The 25940-nt window shown below is 44.5% G+C and overlaps 1 protein-coding gene across 5 annotated transcripts in view; it reads left to right on the plus strand.

The window, feature by feature from the left end:
• LOC125455349 (sideroflexin-5-like) overlaps nt 1-25940 on the plus strand; it is a 274456-nt gene that overhangs the window by 78453 nt on the left and 170063 nt on the right. For all 5 annotated transcript variants that reach the window (XM_059650637.1, XM_059650636.1, XM_059650639.1 and 2 more), the window contains 2 exons: nt 6555-6608; nt 21542-21598. In XM_059650637.1, the coding sequence (XP_059506620.1) occupies nt 6555-6608; nt 21542-21598 (111 nt within the window). The remainder of the gene's footprint in view (nt 1-6554; nt 6609-21541; nt 21599-25940) is intronic.

The following is a 25940-nucleotide window of genomic DNA, read 5'->3' on the forward strand; positions in this document are numbered from 1 at the left end:
ACAGCTACCGAGAATACACCTCCTCCCACCCACCCACCTGCAAAAATGCCATCCCCTATTCCCAATTCCTTAACCTCTACCGCATCAGCTCCCAGGATGAGGCATTCCACTCCCGTACATCTCAGATGTCCTCGTTTTTCAAGGACCGCAACTTACCCCGCGCAGTGGTCGAGAACGCCCTCGACCGTGTCTCCCACATTTCCCGCAAGACATCCCTCACACCCCGTCCCCGCAATAACCGCCAAAAGAGAATCCCTGCCGTCCTCACGTACCACCCCACCAACCTCCGGATCCAATGCATCATCCCCTGCCACTTCCGCCATCTACAATCCGACCCCATCACCCAAGACATTTTTCCATCCCCACCCTTGTCTGCTTTCCGGAGAGACCACACTCTCTGTGACTCCCTTGTTCGCTCCACACTCCCCTCCAACCCCACCACACCCGGCACTTTTCCCGTCAACTGCAGGAAGTGCTACACCTGCCCCTACACCTCCTCCCTCACCCCCATCCCAGGCCCCAAGAAGACTTTCCACATCAAGCAGATGTTCACCTGCACAGCTGCTAATGTGGCATACTGCATCCACTGTACCCGGTGTGGCCTCCTGTACATCGGGGAAACGAAGCGGAGGCTTGGGAATCGCTTTGCAGATCACCTATGCTCGGTTCGCACTAAACAACTGCACCTCCCAGTCGCAAACCTTTTCAACTCCCCCTTCTATTCCTTAGATGACATGTCCATCCTGGGCCTCCTGCAGTGCCACAACGATGCCACCCATAGGTTGCAGGAACAGCAACTCATATTCCGCTTGGGAACACTGCAGCCTAATGGTATCAATGTGGATTTCACAAGCTTCATAATATCCCCTCCCCATACCACATTCCAAAACCAGCCCAGCTCGTCCCCACCTCCCTAACATGTCCTTGCTCCACTTATTCCCTCCTCCCACCTCAAGCCCCACCCCCATCTCCTACGACTAACCTCATCCTGCCCCCTTGACCTATCCGTTCTCCCTGGACTGACCTGTCTCCTCCCTACCTCCCTACCTACACTCAACTTTACTGGCTCCATCCCCACCTCTTTGACCTGTCTGTCTCCTCTCCACCTATCTTCTCCCCTATCCTTCTTCTATCCGCCTCCCCCTCTCTCCCTATTTATTTCAGATCCCCCTTACCTTCCCCCATTTCTGAAGAAGGGTCTAGGCCCAAAACATCAGCCTTCCTGCTCCTCTGATGCTGCCTGGCACGCTATGTTCATCCAGCTCTACACCTTAGTATCTCAGATTCTCCAGCATCTGCAGTTCCTATGGTCTTTGATAGCTTTTCTGTTTAATTTTATTTATTTTTTGTTAGTTAACATGGTGATTGGTCACTGAAACATGTTTATACAATGCTGCTGATTTTCTGTAACAACATAATATAAGTTTATTACATAAAAGAAGACAAACAAGTAATTCTGTTGTAGAAAACACAGAAAGTTTAAAAAGATTTTATCACAAACAGCTAAACAAAGTTGCAATTTTGTGTAAGCTGTCCCAGCTCGGAAACTCCAAAGAGTTCCATTGAAGTAGCTTTTTTGCCTGAGCTGAACATGAAAAACCTTGGTTCCCTTTCAAAGAGAAACTAATTTACTTTCTGAATTTAACTTCAGGTTTCTTCTAATTTTAAAGCTCTGAATATTCTGTTCTGGAGTCTGTGTAAACATCTGTTGACACTGCAGGAGTTTGCTAGGCACTTAAGTGTGGTCAAACGTCTGTTTGGAGCAGAGGTACTTGGGTCCCTGTCAGAAATATTTTCTGAACTGTTCGATCAAATCTGTGAAGATGTTTTTACAAAGTACGTACACCCTTCTTGAAAAAAAGTCTCAAATCCCAAAAATGATCTAACACATCTTTCATCACACCAATATCTTTCATCCTTCCAACAAACCATTCTCTCCAGCTTCCTTTTCCTCTATAAATTTCTTGAATTTACTATCTCCTTCAAAAACCTTGTCTCACTTTCGTGTCTCCAATTAGATTTTTGCCCTTAGACAAAATAACTGCCCCAATTAGACTCTCAAATTATATCTTATGTAAGAATAGACTTATATTGATGAAGAAAGTCATGAAATTGTAGCTTTTTATTTTGCATTTATTCGGACTGAAATGAATGAAAGAGAAATTCAGGACGTAAACAATAATATATACGGCCTGAAAAGAGGATGCTGCTTGTTTGGATGATGGTTGAAGAAACACAGCTGGCATCTCTGATGAAGGGTCTAGGCCCGAAACGTCAGCTTTTGTGCTCCTGAGATGCTGCTGGGCCTGCTGTGTTCATCCAGCCTCACATTTTATTATCTTGGAATTATTAATTGTCAACCTGTAGTTAACTGATTAAATGCACACCAGGCAGATCGGCTCTGGTGGGGCATTTTCATGGGAATGCAGCAGTGATTGGCTGTCACCAGAGAAATTTCCTCATGGATAAAAGCGTAATATGTGAATATATTCTTTCTTCCTGCAAACAACAAGGCATTTTTTTGACATTTTAGTCTTAAACAAATATACCACTAAGCCATTGTTATTTTTATTAGGTCGCAATATCATGGCTATATAGATGAGCCGTTGATGTTTGCCTCTGTTTTCATCGTATATGTGAGCTTACCAACTCACACGGTTGAGTTCAGTTTCAGCATGACTGTGTGTGCATGAGAGGTGTATTCTCAGTGCAATGATCACTAGCCTCCTATCTCTTGCATACTTTCAAGTTGTCGATGAAACATTTACTTTATTTGAATCCACACCTTCATCTGAGAATTTTCTTGAACACCTTAGTAGGCTTCATCCTCTGCTCAAGTTCACTTTTGAAATTTACCAGTCAAACCAAGCTCCATTCCTCAATGCACAAGTTGAGAAATCAGTCAGCGGATTAACTATTCCTGTCTAGCGCATGCCAATATTCACTGGTCAGTATATCTGTTGGAATTCCTACAATTCTGTGGGGAACACAATCAGCCCTATTAGCAACTGTCCAAATACAGCCCTAGCCACTTGTTCATGATGTAAGCTTGATTCACCAAGATAGGGCGTATCAAAGCCACTGTTGTGGAGAAGGTAGTGAGCAGAAATGGGGTGACCATTGGCCAGATACAGATGTTTTTAAGGCAGTATTTCACCACCTGCCTTTGTAATCAGGCAATTATCATTACCTTTTGTGTTAGAGATTGGAAATTATAGCTATGCCTATGTTGTCCTCCATCCTTGGTAGCTGCAATCAGAGCACATCAAATAGATTTAGAGGTTCATTAAGACATTAAGTTCCTTTTGATAGATGCAAAGAAACTAAAATGCTGATTTGTAGAACAGTCTTATGATGTGAATACCAACATTGCATGTGGATGTCCACCTCAGAATGCGTGTGTACTGCTTTCACATTGGACATTGCACAACAGGCAAGTCATCATTGATTTCATAGAAAACAAAAATGTCCAGTTTTCATACATTCTAGCTTTTGGATTTTGGATAACTTGTTTTTATTGCTTTTAATGCAAGAAACTCTCTTTGAACCAAAGGAGGTGAGACTAGGAGGGGTGATTAAAGCCTTGGAGGTAGTTTTTTTTCATGAGTTTTGTAAAGGTGGAAGAATTGAAAGATTGTAGACGCTTAGACCCAGATAGCTAAAGGCATGGCTACCATTTGTATGACCACTGGGACGTTCAAGAAGCCAGAGTAAGAAGTGTGTGCAGTTCTCTGAGAGGGAATTTTATAGAGCTAGTGATAGCAAAGGGATTTTAACATGCATAAAAAATTTAGATGATGTTATGAATCAGAAATTGAAACCCCTCTGATAACTCAAACTGAAAGACCCAGAGAAGCTCGCCTTGCCTCAAAATCTTTTGTAGGAAGTGTAAAAAGTGGTATAACCTGCCTCTCACCTCCCAATATATTATAAAGGAATGGTTAAACAAAATAAAATCCTTTCACTCACTCTATAATCAACAAGTAACAATTTATTTATCTAACTTTAACAGTGAGCAAATTAACAGAACTATTAACAAACCAAGAAACAGCTCCTTAACTAACTAATCCTGAATAAAACAAAATTGTAATGGTATGGAAAAAATAAATTAAACTAAAAATTAATCTCTTGAAGTTACTGCCAGAGTACATCATGCTGAATGCTCTGCACTCTCTCGACTAATCCTTAGTCAGAAACAACTCTCTCCATTGAATTCTTGTGTCTGGAAGTTTAGGCTAAGAGTACCATAAGACCATAAGACATAGGAGTGGAAGTAAGGCCATTCGGCCCATCAAGTCCACTCCGCCTTTTAAATCATGGCTGATGGGCATTTCAACTCCACTTCCCTGCACTGTCCCCGTAGCCCTTGATTCCTTGTGAGATCAAGAATTTGTTGATCTCTGCCTTGAAGGCATCTAACGTCCTGGCCTCCACTGCAGTCCGTGGGAATGAATTCCACAAGCCCACCACTCTCTGGCTGAAGAAATGTCATCTCATTTCCGTTTTAAATTTACCCCCTCTAATTTTAAGGCTGTGCCCATGTGCCCTAGTCTCCCCGCCTAACGGAAGCAACTTCCTAGCGTCCACCCCTTCTAAGCCATACATTATCTTGTAAGTTTCTATTAGATCTCCCCTCAACCTTCTAAACTCTAACGAGTACAATCCCAGGATCCTTAGCTGTTCGTCATACGTTAAACCTACCATTCCAGGGATCATCCGTGTGAATCTCCGCTGGACGCGCTCCAGGGCTAGTATGTCCTTCCTGAGGTGTGGGCCCCAAAATTGGACACAGTATTCTAAATGGGGCCTAACTAGAGCTTTATAAAGTCTCAGAAGCACATCACTGCTTTTATATTCCAACCCTCTTGAGATAAACAACAACATTACATTCGCTATCTTAATCACAGACTCTACCTGCAAGTTAACTTTTAGAGAACCCTGGACGAACTCTCCCAGTTCCCTTTGTACTTCTGCTTTACGAATTTTCTCACCATTTAGAAAATAGTCCATGCCTGTATTCTTTTTACCAATGTGTAAAACCTCACATTTACTCACATTGAATTTCATCAGCCATTTTCTGGACCACTCTCCTAAACTGTCTAAATCTTTCTGCAGCTTCCCCACCTCCTCAGTACTACCTGCCTGTCCACCTATCTTCGTATCATCGGCAAACTTCGCCAGAATGCCCCCGGTCCCTGCATCCAGATCATTAATATATAAGGTGAACAGCTGCGGCCCCAGCACTGAACCTTGCGGGACACCACTCGTCACCAGTTGCCATTCTGAAAAAGAGCCTTTTATCCCAACTGTCTGTCTTCTGTGAGATACCCAGTCCTCAGTCCAAGCCAGTAGCTCACCTTGAACACCATGGGCCCTCACCTTGCTCAGCAGCCCCCCGTGAGGCACAGTATCAAAGGCCTTTTGGAAGTCTAGATAGATAACATTCACTGGGTTTCCCTGGTCTAACATACTTGTTACCTCTTCAAAGAATTCTAACAGGTTTGTCAGGCATGACCTCCCCTTACTATATCCATGCTGACTTGTTCTAATCTGACCCTTCACTTCCAGGAATTTAGAAATCTCATCCTTGACAATGGATTCAAGAATTTTACCAACTACCGAGGTTAGGCTCATCAGCCTATAATTTTCCATCTTTTGCCTTGATCCTTTCTTAAACAAGGGGGTTACAACAGCAATTTTCCAATCTCCTGGGACTTTCCCAGACTCCAGTGATCTTTGAAAGATCACAATCAAAGCATCTGCTATTTCCTCAGCCACCTCCCTCAGAACTCTGGGATGTAGCCCATCGGGGCCAGGAGATTTATCAATTTTTAGACCTTTTATTTTTTCTAGCACTTTCTCTTTAGTACCACTGTACCGTTAGTTTTGATGATGATTTTCTGAGAGCTTAGAGAATTCAGTGCAAGCCAGTCACTCTTTTTATGATAGTTGGGAGCTGTTCTCTTAGCAGATGACAGTTGACTCACACACTGATTTTCAATGCCATCTTCTTTTATACCCTTGATGGCCTAATGAGTTCTAACAATAGGAATGGGCCTATGTTGTCAAAAACGTTAGATTTAACTTCAGTTGGGTTTTGGTATTGTGGACCTAATTTAAATTAATTGGCTGAAGTCAAAAACCTGATGCCTTGGTAAAAATGCTGCTTTGCCTGCTAACAATATAGCCTTTTAATACAATGTTTCAATTTAAAGAGCTCTGTACAACTGCTGATGCCTGCAAACATTTTTTAAAATATCTCCAAGCCTAAAAAACACATCTCCTTTTAAAGGCACAGTATCAAAGGCCTTTTGGAAGTCTAGATAGATAACATCCACTGGGTTTCCCTGGTCTAACATACTCCTCCCCTATCATTTTATCAACATCAAATACTCTCCCCAACTTTGCAACGGAGGTATTCATTGACCAGGAACGAATCACAAGTGCATGGAGGACAGAAGACTTATATTCATTTGAACTGTACATCTTTATTTTAAGCAATCCAATACAGTTCATATGGTCCATTGTCTAATCAACCCCTCTGTTCTCTCTAGGTGGTTGGCCTTCTCCTCCCTCAGCAGACATTCGGGACTACTGTTTTTTGGCAGGTAAGGATAATTGTTTGGCTTCGTAACCATGTCTTGAGTTAATCACCGTATGTAAAACATGCTTTGAAAGTGTTAGAGAATCAGATTGTGAAAAGTCTAATTGGTAGGATGCTTGATCAGCGAGTTTGCACACGATTCTGAAATTGGTGGGGTGGTAAACACTGAGGAAGATAGCTTCAGATTACAGGAGGACCTAAATGGGCTGGTTAAATGAGCTAATCAGTGGAAAATGAAGTTTAGTCAGGAGTGTGAGATGATGCACTCAGGCAGGATGAACAAAGCAAGAAATACATACCATATGGTAGGACCATGGGAAACACCAAGGATCCGAGGGAGAGATGATGGGAACTGCAGATGCTGGAGAATCCAACATAACAAAGTGTGAAGCTGGATGAACACAGCAGGCCAAGCAGTATCTCAGGAGCATAAAAGTTGACGTTTCGGGCCTAGACCCTTCATCAGAGAGGATGATAGACCCTCTCTGAAGAAGGGTCTAGGCCCAAAACGTCAGCTTTTGTGCTCCTGAGATGCTGCTTGGCCGGCTGTGTTCATCCAGCTTCACACTTTGTTATCAAGGATCCGAGGGACCTTGGCATGACCTTGGACAGCAGTCCCTTCAGGCATTAGGCAGTTAAAAAACACATGATATATTTGCTTTTATTACTGGAGGCATAAAGTTTAAGAGCAGGGAGGTGATACTGGAACTGTATAAAATGTTAGTTATGTCACAGCTGCAGTATTGTGTGCAGTTCAGGAATCCACATTATCAAAAAGATGTGATTTCATTGTAGCGGGATGAAGAGGAAATTTATCAGAATGTTGCCTTGACTGGAGAGCTTGTTTCTTTCTCCTTCTCTCCTCATTTTGAATATGACTATTGCCAATACTCCTCAAAGTTTCCTGTTTTAGCTAATGATAACACTAGAGAAATGTGGAGAAATTTACTAATTGAGAGAATAAAAATTGCAGGAGATGGTTGAGGCTTAACAGCTAATACCTTCCAATATTGACAAAATGAATGTGAAAGACAAAGTATAAAGATAAACAGGCTGAGGTGAGATATATAAAATTTATGTGAAACTTTCTGGACTAGTTTGACTTATGTAGATTATACACCTCGGCATATTCTACGTAATTCACATGCTATCCTCTGGCACTCCTCATGATATCCTAACAGTGCCAATTAATGACACTATCTGTGATAATGGGACCTGCAGATGCTGGAGAATCCAAGATAATAAAGTGTGAAGCTGGATGAACACAGCAGGCCAAGCAGCATTTCAGGAGCACAGAAGCTGACGTTTCGGGCCTAGACCCTTTGATGGAGGGTCTAGGCCTGAAACGTCAGCTTTTGTGCTCCTGAGGTGCTGCTTGGCCTGCTGTGTTCATCCAGCTCCACACTTTATTATCTTATAATGATACTATCTCCCACTTGGCAGTATTCAAGCTACTGCTATCTGCCTACCTCAATGTGTTTCACCTAATGTAGACACTACGATCCTACTTTTATACCATAAGATATAGAATTAGGCCATTTAGCCCATCAAATCTGCTCAGCCATTCAATCATGGCTGATATGTTTCTTAAACCCCTTCTCCAGCCTTCACTGCATAACCTTTGATCTCATTACCCACCAAAAACCTGCCAATCACTGTCTTAAATGCACTTGGCCTCCCTAACCTTCTGTAGCAACGAGTTCCAAAGGTTGACCACCCTTGGCTGAAGGTATTCCTCCTCAACTCACTTCTAATGGGTCATGTCCTAACTCTGAGTCTGTGGCCCCAGGTCCTAGGCCCTCCTGCTGGAGGAAAAATTTTCTTCACATCCAATCTAAGCAGGCGTTTCAGTGTTTTCATAAGTTTCAATGAGACAACACACATCCGCCTAACCTCCATCAAGTACATACCCAGAGTCCCTAACCACTCCTCATATGACAAGTGCTTCATCTCTTGGATCATTCTTGTAAAATTCTTCTGGAACCCCTCTAAGGCTAGAGCATCCTTCCTTAGATACAGGGCCCAAAACTGCGCACAATATTTCAGTTTGACTAGAGCCTTAAACATTCTTAGTATTATAACAGCCTTCCTGTTCTTATGTTTGAGCTCTCTCAAAATGAATGCAAACATTGCATTTGTTTTCCTAAATGCCAACTGAACCCGCATGTTAACCTTAAGAAAATCCCAAACTAGGACTCTAAACTCACTTGGTGCTTCAGAATACCAAAGCCTTCCCCCATTTAGAAAGTAGCCTACATCTCAATTCTACCCACCAAAGTGCATAATCTCACACTTTCAAACTTTGTATTCCATCTGCCACATCTTTCCCCACTGTCCTAGCCTGTCCAAATTCCTCCTGTAGCTTCCCAGTTTCCTCAACAGTACCTGACCCTCCACCTGTCTTTGCTTCATCTGCAAACTGAGCAACAATGTCTTCAGTTCCTTTGTCCAGATTGTTAATGTATAACATGAATAGTTGTGGTTACAGTCTGACTCATAGAACACAGAACAGTACAGCACAGTACATGCCCTTCGGCCCACGATGTTATGCCGAACTTTTACCCTAACCCTAAGGTCAATCTCACCACCACCCCAACCTTATACTATCATCCATATGCCAATCTAATAGCCGCTGAAATGCCCCTACTGAGGCTGATTCCACTACCCTCTCTGGCAATGCATTCCATGCCCCGACCACTCTCTGAGTAAAGAACCTACTTCTTTTGTGTCCCCCATATCTACCTCCACTAACTTTAAAAATATGCCCCCTCATAAGAGCTACTTCCACCCCAGGAAAAAAGCCTGCAGAGCTCCTCTAGTTATTGGCTGCCATCCTGAAAAAGACCCCTTTATCGTTCTGAGGAAGGGCCACCGGACTTGAAACGTTAACTCTTTTCTCTCCTCCACAGATGCTGCAAGATCTGCTGAGCTTTTCCAGCATCTTGGTATTTTGTTCCTTTATCGTTCCTCTCTGCCTTTTGCTCATCAGCCAATCCTCTATCCATGCCAGTACCTTGCCCCGACACGGTCTTATTTCACAACCACCTTTGTGCCACCTTCTCAACAACATTCTGGAAATCCAAATAGATTACACTTTTTAGCTCTCCTTTGTCTAACTTGTTTATTATCTCCATAAAGAATTCCAACAGTTTTGTCAGGCATGATCTCCCCTTGATGAAGCCATGCTGACTCAGCCCTACTTTATAGAACATAGAAAAGTACAGTGCAGTACAGGCCCTTCAGCCCACGATGTTGTGCCGTGGAATAATCCTAATCCAAAAACAAAATAACCTAACCTACATTCCCCTCAATTCACTGCTGTCCATGTGCATGTCCAGCAGTCGCTTAAATGTCACAAGTGACTCCGCTTCCACGACTACCACTGGTAAACTATTCCATGCGCTCACAACTCTCTGGGTGAAGAAACTCCCTCTGACGTCTCCTCTATACCTTCCTCCTAACACCTTAAAACTATGACCCCTCGTGGCAGTCAATCCTGCCCTGGGGAAAAGTCTCTGGCAATCAACTCTATCCATGCCTCTCATTACCTTGTACACCTCGAACAGGTCACCTCTCTTCCTTCTTCTCTCCAGAGAGAAAAGTCCGAGCTCAGTCAACCTCCCTTTGTAAGGCAAGCCCTCCAGTCCAGACAGCATCTGGTAAACCTCCTTTGCACCCTCTCCAAAGCCTCCACATCTTTCCTATAATAGGGCGACCAGAATTGGACACAATATTCCAAGTGTGGTCTCACCAGGTTTTGTAGAGCTGCAGCATAACCTCGCGGCTCTTAAACTCGATCCCCATGTTAATGAAAGCCAAAACATCATATGCTTTCTTAACAACCTTATCCACCTGGGTGGCAACTTTGAGGGAGCTATGCACTTGAACAACAAGATCCCGCTGTTCCTCACACTGCCGAGAATCCTGCCTTTAATCCTATATTCAGCATTTAAGTTCGACCTTCCAAAATGCATGACTTCGCATTTATCCAGGTTGAACTCCATCTGCCATTTCTCAGCCCAGCTCTGCATTCTGTCAATGTCTCGCTGAAGCCTGCAATAGCCCTCGATGCTATCAATGGCACCTCCAACCTTTGTGTCATCAGCAAACATACTAACCCAGCCCTCAGCCTCCTCATCCAAGTCATTTATAAAATCTACAAAGAGCAGAGGCCCAAGAACAGAGCCCTGCAGGACACCGCTCAGCACTGACCTCCAGGCAGAATACTTACCATCTACAACCACTCTCTGCCTCCTGTCAGCCAACCAATTCTGAATCCAGACAGCCAAATCACCCTGTATCCCATACCTCCTGACTTTGAGTGACCCTGCCGTGGAGAACCTTATCAAATGCCTTGCTAAAGTCCATGTACACCACATCCACTGCTCAACCATCATCAACCTGTCTCGTGACTTCCTCAAAGAACTCAATAAGATTTGTAAGGCATGACCTGCCCCTCACAAAGCCATGCTGACTCCCTTTAATCACACTATGCTTTTCCAAATCGTCATAAATCCTATCCCTCAGAATTCTTTCCAAAACCTTGCTGATCACAGACGTAAGACTGACTGGTCTGTAATTTCCAGGGATTTCCCTATTCCTTTCCTGAAAAGGAGGAACAACATTTGCCTCCCTCCAATCTTCCGGTACAAATCCCGGGGAGACTGAGGAAGCAAAGATCTTCGCCAGTGGCTTGGCAACCTCCTTTCTCGCTTCCCGGAGCAACCTAGGATAAATCTGGTCTGGCCCTGGGGACTTATCAATCTTAATGTTTGCCAAAATTTCCAGTCAATCAACTTCCTCAATCTTGATCTGTTCAAGCCTGTTTTCCTGCTCCTCAAAGTTCTCATTCACAATAACGTCCCTTTCCTTAGTGAAAACCGAAGCAAAAAACTCATTTAGGGCTTCCCCTACCTGCTCAGACTCCACGCACAAGTTCCCCACATTATCCCTGATCAGCCCTACCTTCTCCTTGATCATTCTCTTATTCCTCACACATGAGTAAAATGCCTTCGGGTTCTCCCTAATCCTTCCTGCCAAGCCTTTTTCGAGCCCCCTCCTGGCCCTCCTCAGTCCACTTTTGAGCTCCTTCCGAGCAAGCCGTGCAGTTCTGAATATGATGCAATCGCCCTCTACTAATGGACTGTAAAATATTACCAATGACTGAGGTCAAGCTAACCTCTTCATCACTCATTCTTTTACAGGACTTCCATTTCATACCTTAAGTCCCTTACATCCATCAATATTCTGTTCCTCGCAGAATGGCTTATTATCCACTTCAAAATAAAAAGAAGCAATATAAAATAAAGGTCCAAAATATTAGTTGAACCCCAAATAATGGAAGAACACAACCAGTGTACCAGTGTGACTGCAGCTGTTAATTGCAAGGGTGGGTCATTCTGGATACCCACATTTGCCCCCTGAGCCAATAGCTTGTTAGGCTTGTTAGACAGGAGCTATCAAGTGGGTTCTGTAAGCAATATTGCAAAAAGTGAGAAACAAAATAAGGAATAAGAGAATGATCAAAGAAAGAGTAGGGCCGATCAGGGATAGCATAGGGAACTTGTGTGTGGAGTCTGAGGAGGTAGGGGAAGCCCTAAATGAGTTTTTTGCTTCTGTCTTTACGAAAGAAACGAACTTTGTAGTGAATGAAACCTTTGAAGAGCAGGTGTGCATGCTGGAATGGATAGAGATAGAGGAAGCTGATGTGCTGAAAATTTTGTCAAACATTAAGATTGACAAGTCGCCAGGCCTGGACCAGATTTGTCCTCGGCTGCTTTGGGAAGCGAGAAATGCAATTGCTTCGCCACTGGCGAAGATCTTTGCATCCTTGCTCTCCACTGGAGTCGTACCTGAGGACTGGAGAGAGGCAAATGTAATTCCTCTCTTCAAGAAAGGAAATAGGGAAATCCCCGGCAATTATAGACCGGTAAGTCTCACGTCTGTCGTCTGCAAGGTGTTAGAAAGGATTCTGAGGGATAAGATTTATGACCATCTGGAAGAGCATGGCTTGATCAAATACAGTCAACATGGCTTTGTGAGGGGTAGGTCATGCCTCACAAACCTTATCGAGTTTTTTGGGGATGTGACTAGAAACGTTGATGAGGGTCGAGCTGTGGATGTGGTGTATATGGACTTCAGTAAGGCATTTGATAAGGTTCCCCATGGTAGGCTCATTCAGAAGGTCAGGAGGAATGGGATACAGGGGAACTTAGCTGCTTGGATACAGAATTGGCTGGCCAACAGAAGACAGCGAGTGGTAGTAGAAGGAAAATATTCTGCCTGGAAGTCAGTGGTGAGTGGTGTTCCACAGGGCTCTGTCCTTGGGCCTCTACTGTTTGTAATTTTTATTAATGACTTGGATGAGGGGATTGAAGGATGGGTCAGCAAGTTTGCAGACGACACAAAGGTCGGAGGTGTCGTTGACAGTGTAGAGGGCTGTTGTAGGCTGCAGCGGGACATTGACAGGATGCAGAGATGGGCTGAGAGATGGCAGATGGAGTTCAACCTGGATAAATGCGAGGTGATGCATTTTGGAAGGTCGAATTTGAAAGCTGAGTACAGGATTAAGGATAGGATTCTTGGCAGCGTGGAGGAACAGAGGGATCTTGGTGTGCAGATACATAGATCCCTTAAAGTGGCCACCCAAGTGGACAGGGTTGTTAAGAAAGCATATGGTGTTTTGGCTTTCATTAACAGGGGGATTGAGTTTAAGAGTCGTGAGATCTTGTTGCAGCTCTATAAAACTTTGGTTAGACCGCACTTGGAATACTGCGTCCAGTTCTGGGCGCCCTATTATAGGAAAGATGTGGATGCTTTGGAGAGGGTTCAGAGGAGGTTTACCAGGATGCTGCCTGGACTGGAGGGCTTATCTTATGAAGAGAGGTTGACTGAGCTCGGTCTCTTTTCATTGGAGAAAAGGAGGAGGAGAGGGGACCTAATTGAGGTATACAAGATAATGAGAGACATAGATAGAGTTGATAGCCAGAGACTATTTCCCAGGGCAGAAATGGCTAGCACGAGGGGTCATAGTTTTAAGCTGGTTGGTGGAAAGTATAGAGGGGATGTCAGAGGCAGGTTCTTTACGCAGAGAGTTGTGAGAGCATGGAATGCGTTGCCAGCAGCAGTTGTGGAAGCAAGGTCATTGGGGTCATTTAAGAGACTGCTGGACATGTATATGGTCACAGAAATTTGAGGGTGCATACATGAGGATCAATGGTCGGCACAACATAGTGGGCTGAAGGGCCTGTTCTGTGCTGTACTGTTCTATGTTCTATGTTCTAAAAACAGAAATTGCTGCAAAAACTCAGCAGATCTGGCAATATCTGTGGAGAGAAAGAGTTGGCGTTTCAGGTCCAATTATCCTGAAAGTTTTTTGAGAAGATTTGTAGCTCGGGTTGCGGGATGAAGTTGTAGATTTGCTCACCGAGCTGGTATGTTTGGTTGCAGATGCCAAATAACATCATCAGTGTGCCTCTGGTGAAGTGTTGGTGTTCTGTCCCGCTTGTTATTTGTATGCCTCAGTTTGCTGGGGTGGTTGACATCATTTCCAGCTCAGCGAACATGATCCTTCTTCAGAACTAAGTTTTTCCAACAATTTCTGTTTTTACTTCTGACTTGGAGCATCCATTTTTAGATTTTTTTATTGCAGAAGGTGACATCTACTGGTAAACAGTGATTATTGAAGGAGTCAAGAGTTATTTGGTCCTCAGTTGTAAATTGTCTTTACTTATTTTTGTAATCTATGAGGTGAGTTGGACCATCAGCTCCAGCAATATTGTGTTGAATTATAATTTTTAATCTCATGTCGAGCATACCCCCACTCTACTGTCGCGATAAAACAGGGGGGAATCAGTTCTGGTATACTGAGAACAGCAAGAGAACATGCAAGATCGAGTCTGTTCTTAGTAAAAAAAAGAGTTGCCATCCAGGTGGAGGTGCAACATAGGAATTTATGCATGCTAAATAATAGATCTGACCAAAGTTCTGCAATACTGATAACAACCAGTCATAAGTGAATCACAGAATCCTAAAAGTGTTAAGGTGTTGAAGAAGGTGATTCAGCCCACTGTGTCTAGACTAGCTCTCTGCATTGTAACAATGCCAATCTCCTGCTTTTTCCCTGTAAACCTGCACATCTTCTTGACTGGAGCTAATGGGAACTGCAGATGCTGGAGAATCCAAGATAACAAAGTGTGAAGCTGGATGAACACAGCAGGCCAAGCAGCATCTCAGGAGCACAAAAGCTGACGTTTTGGGCCCAGACCCTTCATCAGAGAGGGGGATGGGGAGAGGGTTCTGGAATAAATAGGGAGAGAGGGGGAGGCGGACCGAAGATGGAGAGACAAGAAGATAGGTGGAGAGGAGAGTATAGGTGGGGAGGTAGGGAGGGGATAGGTCAGTCCAGAGAAGTCGGACAGCTCAAGGAGGCGGGATGAGGTAGTAGGTAGGAAATGGAGGTGCGGCTTGGGGTGGGAGGAAGGGATGGGTGAGAGGAAGAACAGGTTAGGGAAGCAGAGACAGGCTGGGCTGGTTTTAGGATGCAGTGAGGGGAGGGGACGAGCGGTCGCCAAGCCTCCACTTGGTTTCCCCAATGTAGAGGAAGCCACAATGGGTACAAGTGGGTACATTATACCACATTGGCAACTGTGCAGGCGAACATCTGCTTGAGGTGGAAAGTCATCTTGGGGCCTGAAGTGGGGGTGAGGGAGGAGGTGTGGGGGCAAGTGTAGCACTTCCTGCGCTTGCAGGGGAAAGTGCCGGGTGTGGTGGGGTTGGAGGGGTGTGTGGAGTGGACAAAGGAGTCCCGGAAAGAGTGGTCTCTCTGGAAGGCAGACAAAGGTGGGAATAGAAAAATGTCTTTAGTGGTGGGGTTGGATTGTAGATGGCGGAAGTGTAGGAGGATGATGCATTGTATCCAGAGGTCGGTGGGGTGCTATGTGAGCACGAGGGGGATTCTCTTCTGGTGGTTATTGTGGGGGCGGGGTGTGAGGGATGAGTTGCAGGAAATGCGGGTGACTCCGTTGAGGGCGTTCTCGACCATTGCGGGGGGGATGTTGCGGTCCTTGAAGAACAAGGACATCTGGGACGTACGGGAGTGGAATGCCTCATCCTGGGAGCAGATGCGGTGGAGGCGAAGGAATTGGGAATAGGGGATGGAATTTTTGCAGCAAGGTGGGTGGGAGGTGGTGTATTCTAGGTAGCTGTGGGAGTCGGTGGGCTTGAAATGGATATCGATTTCTAGGTGGTTGCCTGAGATGGAGACAGAGAGGTCCAGGAAGGTGAGGGATGTGTTGGAAATGGCCCAGGTGAACTTGAGGTTGGGGTGGAAGGCGTTGGTGAAGTGGATGAACTGTTCGAGCTCCTCTTGGGAGCATGATGAGGTGCCGATACAGTTCATCAATGTAACGGAGGAAGAGGTGGTGTTTAGGCCCAGTGTAGGTGCGGAAGAGGGATTGTTCCACGTACTCTACAAAGAGGCAGGCATAGCTTGGGCCCATGCGGGTACCCACGCCACCCTCTGTCTGTAGGAACTGGGAGGAATCAAAAGAGAAGTTGAAGGTGAAGACGAGTTCGTCTTGGTGGATGAGGGTGTCGGTGGAGGGGGACTGGTTGGGCCTGCAGGACAGGAAGAAGCGGAGGTCCTTTAGGGGCATGGCATGGCCATTCCCCATGCAGATGTATAGGGACTGGACGTCCATGGTGAAAATGAGGTGTTGGGGACCAGGGAATTGCAAGTTCTGGAGGAGGTGGAGGGCGTGGGTGGTGTCACGGACATAGGTAGGGGGTTCCAGGACCAAGGGGGAGAAAATGGAATCCAAATAGTTGGAGATGAGTTCGGTGGGGCAGGAGCAGGCGGAGACAATGGGTCAACCAGGGCAGGCGGGTTTGTGGATTTTGGGTAGGATATAGAAGCGGGCGGTGCAGGGTTGGTGAACAATGAGGTTGGAGGTTGTGGGTGGGAGGTCACCTGAGGTGATATTTTTTCCCGTGTCCTTAAACGTACAACTTCTTCCTCATGACAAAACTTCGGCCTGAAAGAATGAACTGTGGTGCATGTTGGGTATTTTGCACAGTTCATGTTCATTGTTAACGATTTACTAATAATTGGATGTGAAATAAATTAGCCCTGAGATGATAGGTGTTTGAGATATTTAAAGGAGTTTTTATTCATTCAGGGAAGGTAGGTGCCGCTTGTTGCATCAGCATTTATTGCCCATCCCTGTGCCTTAACCACAGCAGTTCATTTGGTACAGGTACATCCACAATGCTATTAGAGAGGGAGTTCCAAGATTTTGACCCAGTGATACTGAAGGAACATTTATATATTTCCAAGAGAGGCTGGTGAGTGGCTTGGAGTGGAGCTTGCCGTTGGTGATATTCCCTTGTCCTTCTGGAGGATATAGTTCATGGATTTCAATGATGCTATCTCAGGAGACAAAATGAATTTCTGAAGTGTTTTGTGCAGATGGCACTCACTACCCCTACAGAGACATTTGTGAAAGAGGTGCCAAACAAGTGGGCTGCTTTGTCCTGGATGGTGTCAAGCTTCTTCAGTAGTGTTGGAGATGCACCCATCCAGGTAAGTGGGGAGTATTCCATCACACTCCTGATTTGTGCCTTGTTGGGGATGGACAGGCTCTGGAGAAGTCAGGAGGTGAGTGCTTCGCTGCAGTATTCCTAACCGCTGACCTCATCTTGGAGTCCAAGATAACAAAGTGTGGAGCTGGATGAACACAGCAGGCCAAGCAGCATCTCAAGAGCACAAAAGCTGACGTTTCGGGCCTAGACCCTTCATATCACTCATCTTGGAGACGTATATTTTAATGACTGACCCAGTTCAGTTTCTGGTCAATGGTAGCACGCAGGATGTCGACAGTGGATTAAGTGATGATAATGCCGACAAATAATAAAGAACAAAGACAATTACAGCATAGGAACAAGCTCTTCACCTCTCCAAGCCTGCACCGACATGTTGCGCATTGCAACTAAAACCCCTACCTTTCTGGGGACCGAATCCCTCTGTTCACATCCTTTTCATATATTTGTCAAGAAGCCTTTAAAAGTCAGTACGGTATCTGCTTCCACTACCTCCCCTGGCATGGAGTTCCAGGCACCCACCACCCTCCGTGTAAAAAAAAATTGCCTCGAACATCACCTTAAAACCTGGCCCCTCGCACCTTAAACCTATGCCCCCTAGTAACTGACTCTTCCATCCTGGGAAAAAGTTTCTGACTGTCCAGTCTGTCCATGCCCTTCACAATCTTGTAGACTTCTTTCAGATCCCCCCACCTCAACCTCTGTCGTTCCAGTGAGAACAACCCACATTTCTCCAACCTCTCCTCATAACTAACGCCCTCCATATCAGGCAACATCCCAGTAAATCTTTTCTGTACCCTCTCCAAAGCCACCACATCCTGCTGCTGGTGTGGCGACCAGAATTGAACACTATTCCAAATGTGGCCCAACTAAGGTTCTATAAAGCTACAATATTACCTGCCAATTTTTAAATTCAGTGCCCCAGCAATGAAGGCAAGCATGCCTTATGCCTTGTTGACTACCTTCTCCACCTGCATTGCCACTTTCAGTGACCTGTGCACCTGTGCACCCAGATCCCTCTGCCTATCAGTACTCTTAAGAGATAGTAGAAACTGCAGATGCTAGAGAATCTGAGGTAACAAGGTGTGGAGCTAGATGAACACAGCAGGCCAAGCAGCATCAGAGGAGCAGGAAAGCAGAGGTTTTGGGCCTAGACCCCTCTTCAGAAGTGTAGGATGGGAAGAGGACTCTGAAATAAATAGTTGGGGGAGGGAGTCTTCTATCCGCCTTCCCCTCTCTCCCTATTTATTTAAACTGAACAACAGAACAACTGGTGACAGATGGGCTCCTCTTGTTTTTGTATGGCAATTTTTGTAAATAAAAGCTAAATTTAAATTTGCAATATTTGAGGTATTCATAAATTGTCAAGCTAATATAGAGGTCTCGTCATTGGGAGTGAGGTAAGTTTTAATATACCAAATGGATGAGTTGAAGAAGTGTGACTGGAATGCGATATTTATTTCATAGCAATGCCAGTGAGGTGTGCTGTTTGCATTATTTGCAGAGGTAGAACTTGGATTTGAGTTGTGAGAGTGCAAAGCTCAGCATCTAAAAGGTCAAGTAAAAACCTCAAATATTCATGAGGCAGACCAGAGAGAATGCATATAGGAATAGTGAATAGATGTAGAGAAAGGCTGACCCATAGTTGGAATTTTCCACTTCTCATAGAACTTAATAGCAGATAAATGAAAATATTTCAGATTCCAATGGTCCAATTGAAAAGAGGCCAAAGCAATGATAGGGCTATTAGTTTGACATCTACAGTAGGAAAAACATTGATGTCCATTAAAAAGGAAGCAATTAACTCGTAATGGCAATAAATCCAAACCAACATGATTTATGAAATGCAAGTCATGCCTAACTAATTCGCTGGAATTCTTTGAGGATATAACTGAACTAACAAATGCAATCCCTGTTCATTGTCTTTACTTAGAAAAGTCAACCCCTCCCCTTCTGCCTCCTGCAATGTGCCTACACTCGATGAAATGCAATTAAGAATGGAAGAGCAGGAGTAAAAAAAAACAAAGTTGCTGGAAAAGCTCAGCAGGTCTGACAGCATCTGTGGAGGAGAAAAAAAGAGTTAACGTTTCGGGTCCGGTGACCCTTCCTCAGAGCAAGAGTAAAGCCATTCACCCCTTACATTTGGCCTGTCGTTCAGTTAGATCATGGTTTATAATCTCCGTGCCATTTTCCTGGGCTAACTCCGTTTGATATTGTTTGTATCCCGATATGTATCAATTTGTGACTTGAACTTGACTTACGAGTAGGGCATTTCCATACGCCCAATACCCATTCTGTTTGTTTTACTTTATTATTTCATGAGTTATGAATTATCAACAATAAGTAATGAGTTGTCAACAAGTCCAGCATATGTTCCCTCCCCATAAATACGATTCAACTAAATAGCTTGCCAGGCCATTTGACAGGACACTTAAGAGTCAACTGCATTGCTGTGAAGTGGAGTCACAAAGTGCCAGACCAGGTGAGGATTTTTTTTTCTTTATCCATTCACGGGATTAGGTGTCACTGGCCAGGCAGCATTTATTGCCCATCCCTAATTGCCCGGAGGGTAGTTAAGAGTCACCCGCATTCCCATGGGTCTGAAGTCAAATGTAGGCCAGACCAGCTAAGGATAGCGGTTCTTTCCCTAAAGGACATTAGCGAACCAGATGGGCTTTTCCCCACAATTGAAAATGGATTCACGGACATCACTAGGTTCTTAACTCCAGATATTTTATTGAATTCAAATTCCACCATGTGCCGTGATGGGATTCAAACCCAGGCCCCCGTAACACTACCTGGGTCTCTGGATTAATTGTCCAGCGATAATACCATTAGGCATTCGCTTCCTCGCTAACAGACACATTTCCTGAAAAAAAAATTAGTGAACTATATAGGTTTTAACAATGATCAATAGTGACCACCATTACAAGATTATTTTTTCATTCCAGAACTATTTATTGAATTTAAATTGAAGACTGACAAGTCCCCATGGGCTGCTACTCTGCTTCCCAAAATGCTAAAGGAAATGGGTCTGGAAATATTGGAGGTATTGCTGGTCGTCTTCCAATATTTTATAGACTCTGCAGCATAGAATCTCTACAGTGTGATTAGAACCCATTCAGCCCATTGAGTGGCACAAACCATCCAAACAGCATCCCCCAGACCCTCATAACCTAGACTTTGCCTTAGCTAATCCACCTCACCTGTAGATACCTTGAACACTTTGGACAATTTAGCATTACTGATCCACCTAACCTGAACATCTTTGGATTGCGAGAGGAAACCCACACAGACACAGGGAAAACATACAAACACCACACAGACAGATATAATAGGAACTGCAAATGCTGGAACATCTGAGATAACAAGGTGTAGAGCTGGACAAACACAGGAATGATGAAGGGTCTAGGCCCAAAACATCAGGCTTCCTGCTCCTCTGATGCTGCTTGGCCTGCTGTGTTCATCCAGCTCTACACCTTGTTATAACACCACACAGACAGTTGCCTGAGGGTAGAATCAAACCCAGGTCCTGGGTGATGTCACGCAGCAGTGCTAACCACTGAGCTACACTGTGCTACCCCAAGCAGTTCCTACAGTTTGGAGGATGACGAATATAACATTACTGTTTAAAAAGGTGGGAGAGAAAGTCAGAGAATTGCAGACCAGTTAGCCGAGTATCAGTAGTGGGGAAAATGCTAGAGTCAAAAACCCATCTGGTTCACTAATGTCCTTTAGGGAAGGGAACTGCCATCCTTACCTGGTCTGCCCTACATGTGACTCCAGACCCATAGTAATGTGGTTGACCCTAAACGGTCTTCTGGGCAACAAATGCTGCCTAGCCAGTGATACCCTAATCCCATTAATGAATAAGGGAAATATCAACAGATTTTTCTGTTCTAAGAATCCAGGGAATTTTGGATAATGCAGGAAGATGTGGCTGAGGAACAAGATGGTGGAGCAGCCTCATACTTTTGATGGCTTTCGAGTATCAAAATGGCCATTCTAATGTAAAGTTGGGTATTTTGAATTGGTGATCTCTCTGATCATTGACACAGCATTGCTGATTCTTTGACATGTCATGGATCATTGTAAAGAATTAAGAAAGGGAACAACTGCTGGTTTTCAGTTTACTGCTGAGGCCACTTGTCATGTGGATTAATATGGATGAACTCAACAGGCAATGGGTAGTGAACCTAAAGTCCGCCGGTCTCTATATCTTTGTTTTCCCCTATTGATTCATTAATCAATCCAAGATTGTTTCTTTGTCATGGATTGTAGATCAGCTCCTTGATTCACAATTTGGATATATTGATAATTTGTGTTTTTTTTCTGTAGTGGTTGAACCAGAGTCACAATGCCTGTGTGAACTATGCAAATAGAAACGCAACAAAGGTAAGATGGATTTGAAATGCCTCTGGTCCAGTGTTTCTAACACAAATCCTCATCATCGTACCTTACAATATCTTATATGTTTTTTACTGGACAGTCTTTTCCTTGGCCATTGACCTATGTCAAGATTTTGGCCATTTAAAACTGACGAAAAATATCTTCACTGAGGAAAATATTTGCAATTCCCAATACCAAGGATCTGGGTCACAAAGAATTCAGTCACTGAGCTTTTATAAGCATGAGAAGTTGGGGGATAAAGGGATAAGAGGAGAGCGCGAGAAAGTGGAGTTCATGTAAAAACCAGGCACATTATAGTAGAACAGAATAGTGATTTATTATCATTTGTAGTTATAAAAATACAGTGAGATGTGTAAAGTTGCCACAATTCGGTGTCATTTTAATATTCAGACAAAGTTCATCTTTAGTTTCCTGCATGACTCCTGGGTTTCTGGAGTGGCCATGGGATGATGCAGCCGAAGCTATCCCTGAGGCACCAAAGCATGGATTTCCAGACTGGACTTACCATATAGACACCACCAAAACTGACACCGAAGCCACTGCATCACCCCCATAGCAAGGAGGAACAGACTGGATGGACCAAGTCACCAACAGTGAAGCTACCACCACTTCAGTCATGCTCAAAGACTCCACATTGTCACAATAGCCACAAGGAACAAAATGGAACCACCGTACGAACACCACTGAAACTGCCACCAGGGCGAATAGACCAGACCCACTGACAGTGAAGCCGTTGTTAAAACCAAGGCGACAATGGCGATGAGGAAGGAACATCATCCAGACCTACCATCTCCTCTACCACAGCCTCAGAAAAGAAGACATGATGAACTTTGATAGTCATAGAGCTGTACAGCATGGAAACAGACCTGGTGGTCTAACTCATCCATACCAAACAGACAACCAAAATTAATCTAGTCTCATTTGCCAACATTTGGCCCATATCCCTCTGAAACCTTCCTGTTCATATATCTATCCAGATGCCTTTTAAATGTTGTAATTGTACAACATCGAACGTTACAGCACAGTACAGGCCCTTCGGCCTTCGATGTTGTGCCGACCTGTCATACCAATCTGAAGCCCATCTAACCTACACTATTCCATGTAGGTCCATATGCTTGTCCAATGGCGACTGAAATGTACCTAAAGTTGGCAAATCTACTAGGGTTGCAGGCAAAGCATTCCATTCCCTTATTACTCTGAGTAAAGAAACTACCTCTGACATCTGTCCTATATCTTTCACCCCTCAATTTAAAGCTATGCCCCCTTGTGCTCACCGTCACCATCCTAGGAAAAAGACTCTCCCTATCCACGCTATCTAACCCTCGGATTATTTTATATGTTTCAATTAAGTCACCTCTCACCCTTCTTCTCTCCAACGAAAACAGCCTCAAGTCCCTCAGCCTTTCCTTGTAAGACCTTCCCTCCATACCAGGCAACATCCTAGTAAATCTCCTCTGCATCCTTTCCAAAGCTCCCGCATCCTTCTTATAATGCGGTGACCAGAACTGTACGCAATACTCCAAGTGCAGCCACACCAGAGTTTTGTATAGCTTCACCATAACCTCTTGGTTCTGGAACGCGATCCCTCTATTAATAAAAGCTAAAACACTGTATGCCTTCTTAACAGCCCTGTCAACCTGGGTGACAACTTTCAAGAATCTGTGCACATGGACACCGAGATCTCTCTGCTCATCTACACTACCAAGAATCTTACCATTAGCCCAGTACTTCGCATTCCGGTTACTCCTACCAAAGTGCATCACCTCACACTTGTCCGCATTAAACTCCATTTTCCACCCCTCAGCCCAGCTCTGCAGCTTATCTATGTCTCTCTGCAACATCCTTCGTCACTATCCACAACTCCACTGACCTGAGTGTTGTCTGAAAATTTACTAACCCATCCTTCTACGCCCTCATCCAGGTCATTTATAAAAATGAGGAACAGCAGTAGACCCAACACCGACCCTTGCGGTACACCACTAGTAACTGGTCTCCAGGATGAACATTTCCCATCAACTACCACCCTCTGCCTTCTTTCAGCAAGCCAATTTCTGATCCAAACTGCTATATCTCCCACAATCCCATTCCTCCGCATTTTGTACAATAGCCTACCATGGGGAACCTTATCGAAAGCCTTGCTGAAATCCAAATACACCACATCAACTGGTTTACCCTCATCAACCTGTTTGGTCACCTTCTCAAAGAACTCAATAAGGTTTGTGAGGCACAACCTACCCTTCACAAAACAATGCTGACTATCCCCAGTTAAATTATTCTTTTCTCGATGATTATAAATCCTATCTCATATAACATTTTCCAACACATTACCAACAACTGAGGTAAGGCTCACTGGTCTATAATTACCAGGGTTGTCTCTACGCCCCTTCTTGAACCGGGGAACCACATTTGCTGTCCTCCAGTCATCTGGCATTATACCTGTAGACAATGATGAGTTAAAGATCAATGTCAAAGACTCGGCAATGTGCTCCCTGGCTTCCCAGAGGATCCAAGGATAAATCCCATCCGGGCCCAGGGGACTTATCTATCTTCACCCTCTGAAGGATTTCTAATACCTCTTCCTTGTGAACCTCAATCCCACCTAGCCTAGTAGCCTGTATCTCAGTATTCTCCTCGACAACATTGTCGTTTTCTCGAGTGAATACTGTTGAAAAATATTCATTTAGCGCTTCCCCTATCTCCTCTGACTCCACACACAACTTCCCACTACTATCCTTGATTGGCCCTTATCTTACTCTCGTCATTCTTTTATTCCTTAAATACCAATAGAAAGCCTGAGGGTTTACCCTGATCCTATCCGCCAACAACTTCTCATGTCTCCTCCTGGCTCTTCTGAGCCCTCTCTTTAGGTCTTTTCGGGCTACCTCGTAGCCCTCAAGTGCCCTAACTGAGCCTTCACATCTCATCCTAACATAAGCCTTCTTCTTCCTCTTGATCAGAGATTCCACCTCCTTCGTAAACCATGGCTCCCGCACTCTACAGCTTCCTCCCTGCCTGACAGGTACATATTTATCTAGGACACACAGGAGCTTTTCCTTGAATAAGCTCCATATTTTTAATGTGCCCATCCCCTGCAGTTTCCTTCCCCATTCTATGCTCCCTAAATCTTGCTTAATCTCATCGTAATTGCCTTTCCCCCAGCTATTACTCTTGCCCAGTGGTATACACCTATCCCTTTCCATCACGAAAGTAAACATAACAGAATTGTGATCGCTATCACCTAAGTGCTCACCTACTTCCAAATCTAACACCTGTCCGGGCTCATTACCCATTACCAAATCTAATGTGGATTTGCCCCTTGTTGGCCTGTCTACATACTGTGTCAGGAAGCCCTCCTGCACACACTGGACAAAAACTGACCCATCTATAGTACTCGAACTATCGTGTTTCCAGTCAATATTTGGAAAGTTGAAGTCCCCCATGACAACTACCATGTCTCTCTCACTCCTATCGAGAATCATCTTTGCTATCCTTTCCTCTACATCTCTGGAACTATTCGGAGGCCTATAGAAAACTCCCAACAGGGTGACCTCTCCTTTACTGTTTCTAACCTCAGCCCATACTACCTCAGTTGACGAGTCCCCAAACATCCTTTCTGCAACTGTAATACTGTCCTTGACCAACAATGCCACACCTCCCCCTCTTTTACCATCTTCTCTGTTCTTACTGAAACATCTAAATCCCGGAACCTGCAACAACCATTCCTGCCCCTGCTCTATCCATGTCTCCAAAATGGCCACAACATCGAAGTCCCAGGTACCAAGCCATGCTGCAAGTTCACGCACCTTATTCCGGATGCTCCTGGCATTGAAGTAGACACACTTCAATCCAACTTCTTGCTTGCCGGTGCCATCTTGCGTCCCTGAAACTTTATTTCGGACCTCCCTACTCTCAACCTTCTCTATACTCGAACTACAATTTTGGTTCCCATCTCCCTGCTGAATTAGTTTAAATCCACCCGAATAGCCTTAGCGAATTTCCCCGCTAGGATATCGGTACCCCTCTGGATCAGGTGAAGACCATCCTGTTTGTAGAGGTCCCACCTATCCCAGAAAGAGCCCCAATTACCTAAGAATCCAAAACCCTCCCTCCTGCACCATCCCTGTAGCCACATGTTCAACTCCTCTCTCTCCCTATTCCTCCCCTCACTAGCACGTGGCACGGGCAACAAACCAGAGACAACAACTCTGTTCATCCTCGCTCTCAGCTTCCAAACTAACTCCCTGAATTTCTGCCTTAAATCCCCATCTCTCCTCCTACCTATGTCGTTGGTGCCAATGTGGATCACGACTTGGGGCTGCTCCCCCTC

Source organism: Stegostoma tigrinum, chromosome 1 (assembly GCF_030684315.1).
Source record: "Stegostoma tigrinum isolate sSteTig4 chromosome 1, sSteTig4.hap1, whole genome shotgun sequence".
Classification (NCBI taxonomy): domain Eukaryota; kingdom Metazoa; phylum Chordata; class Chondrichthyes; order Orectolobiformes; family Stegostomatidae; genus Stegostoma; species Stegostoma tigrinum.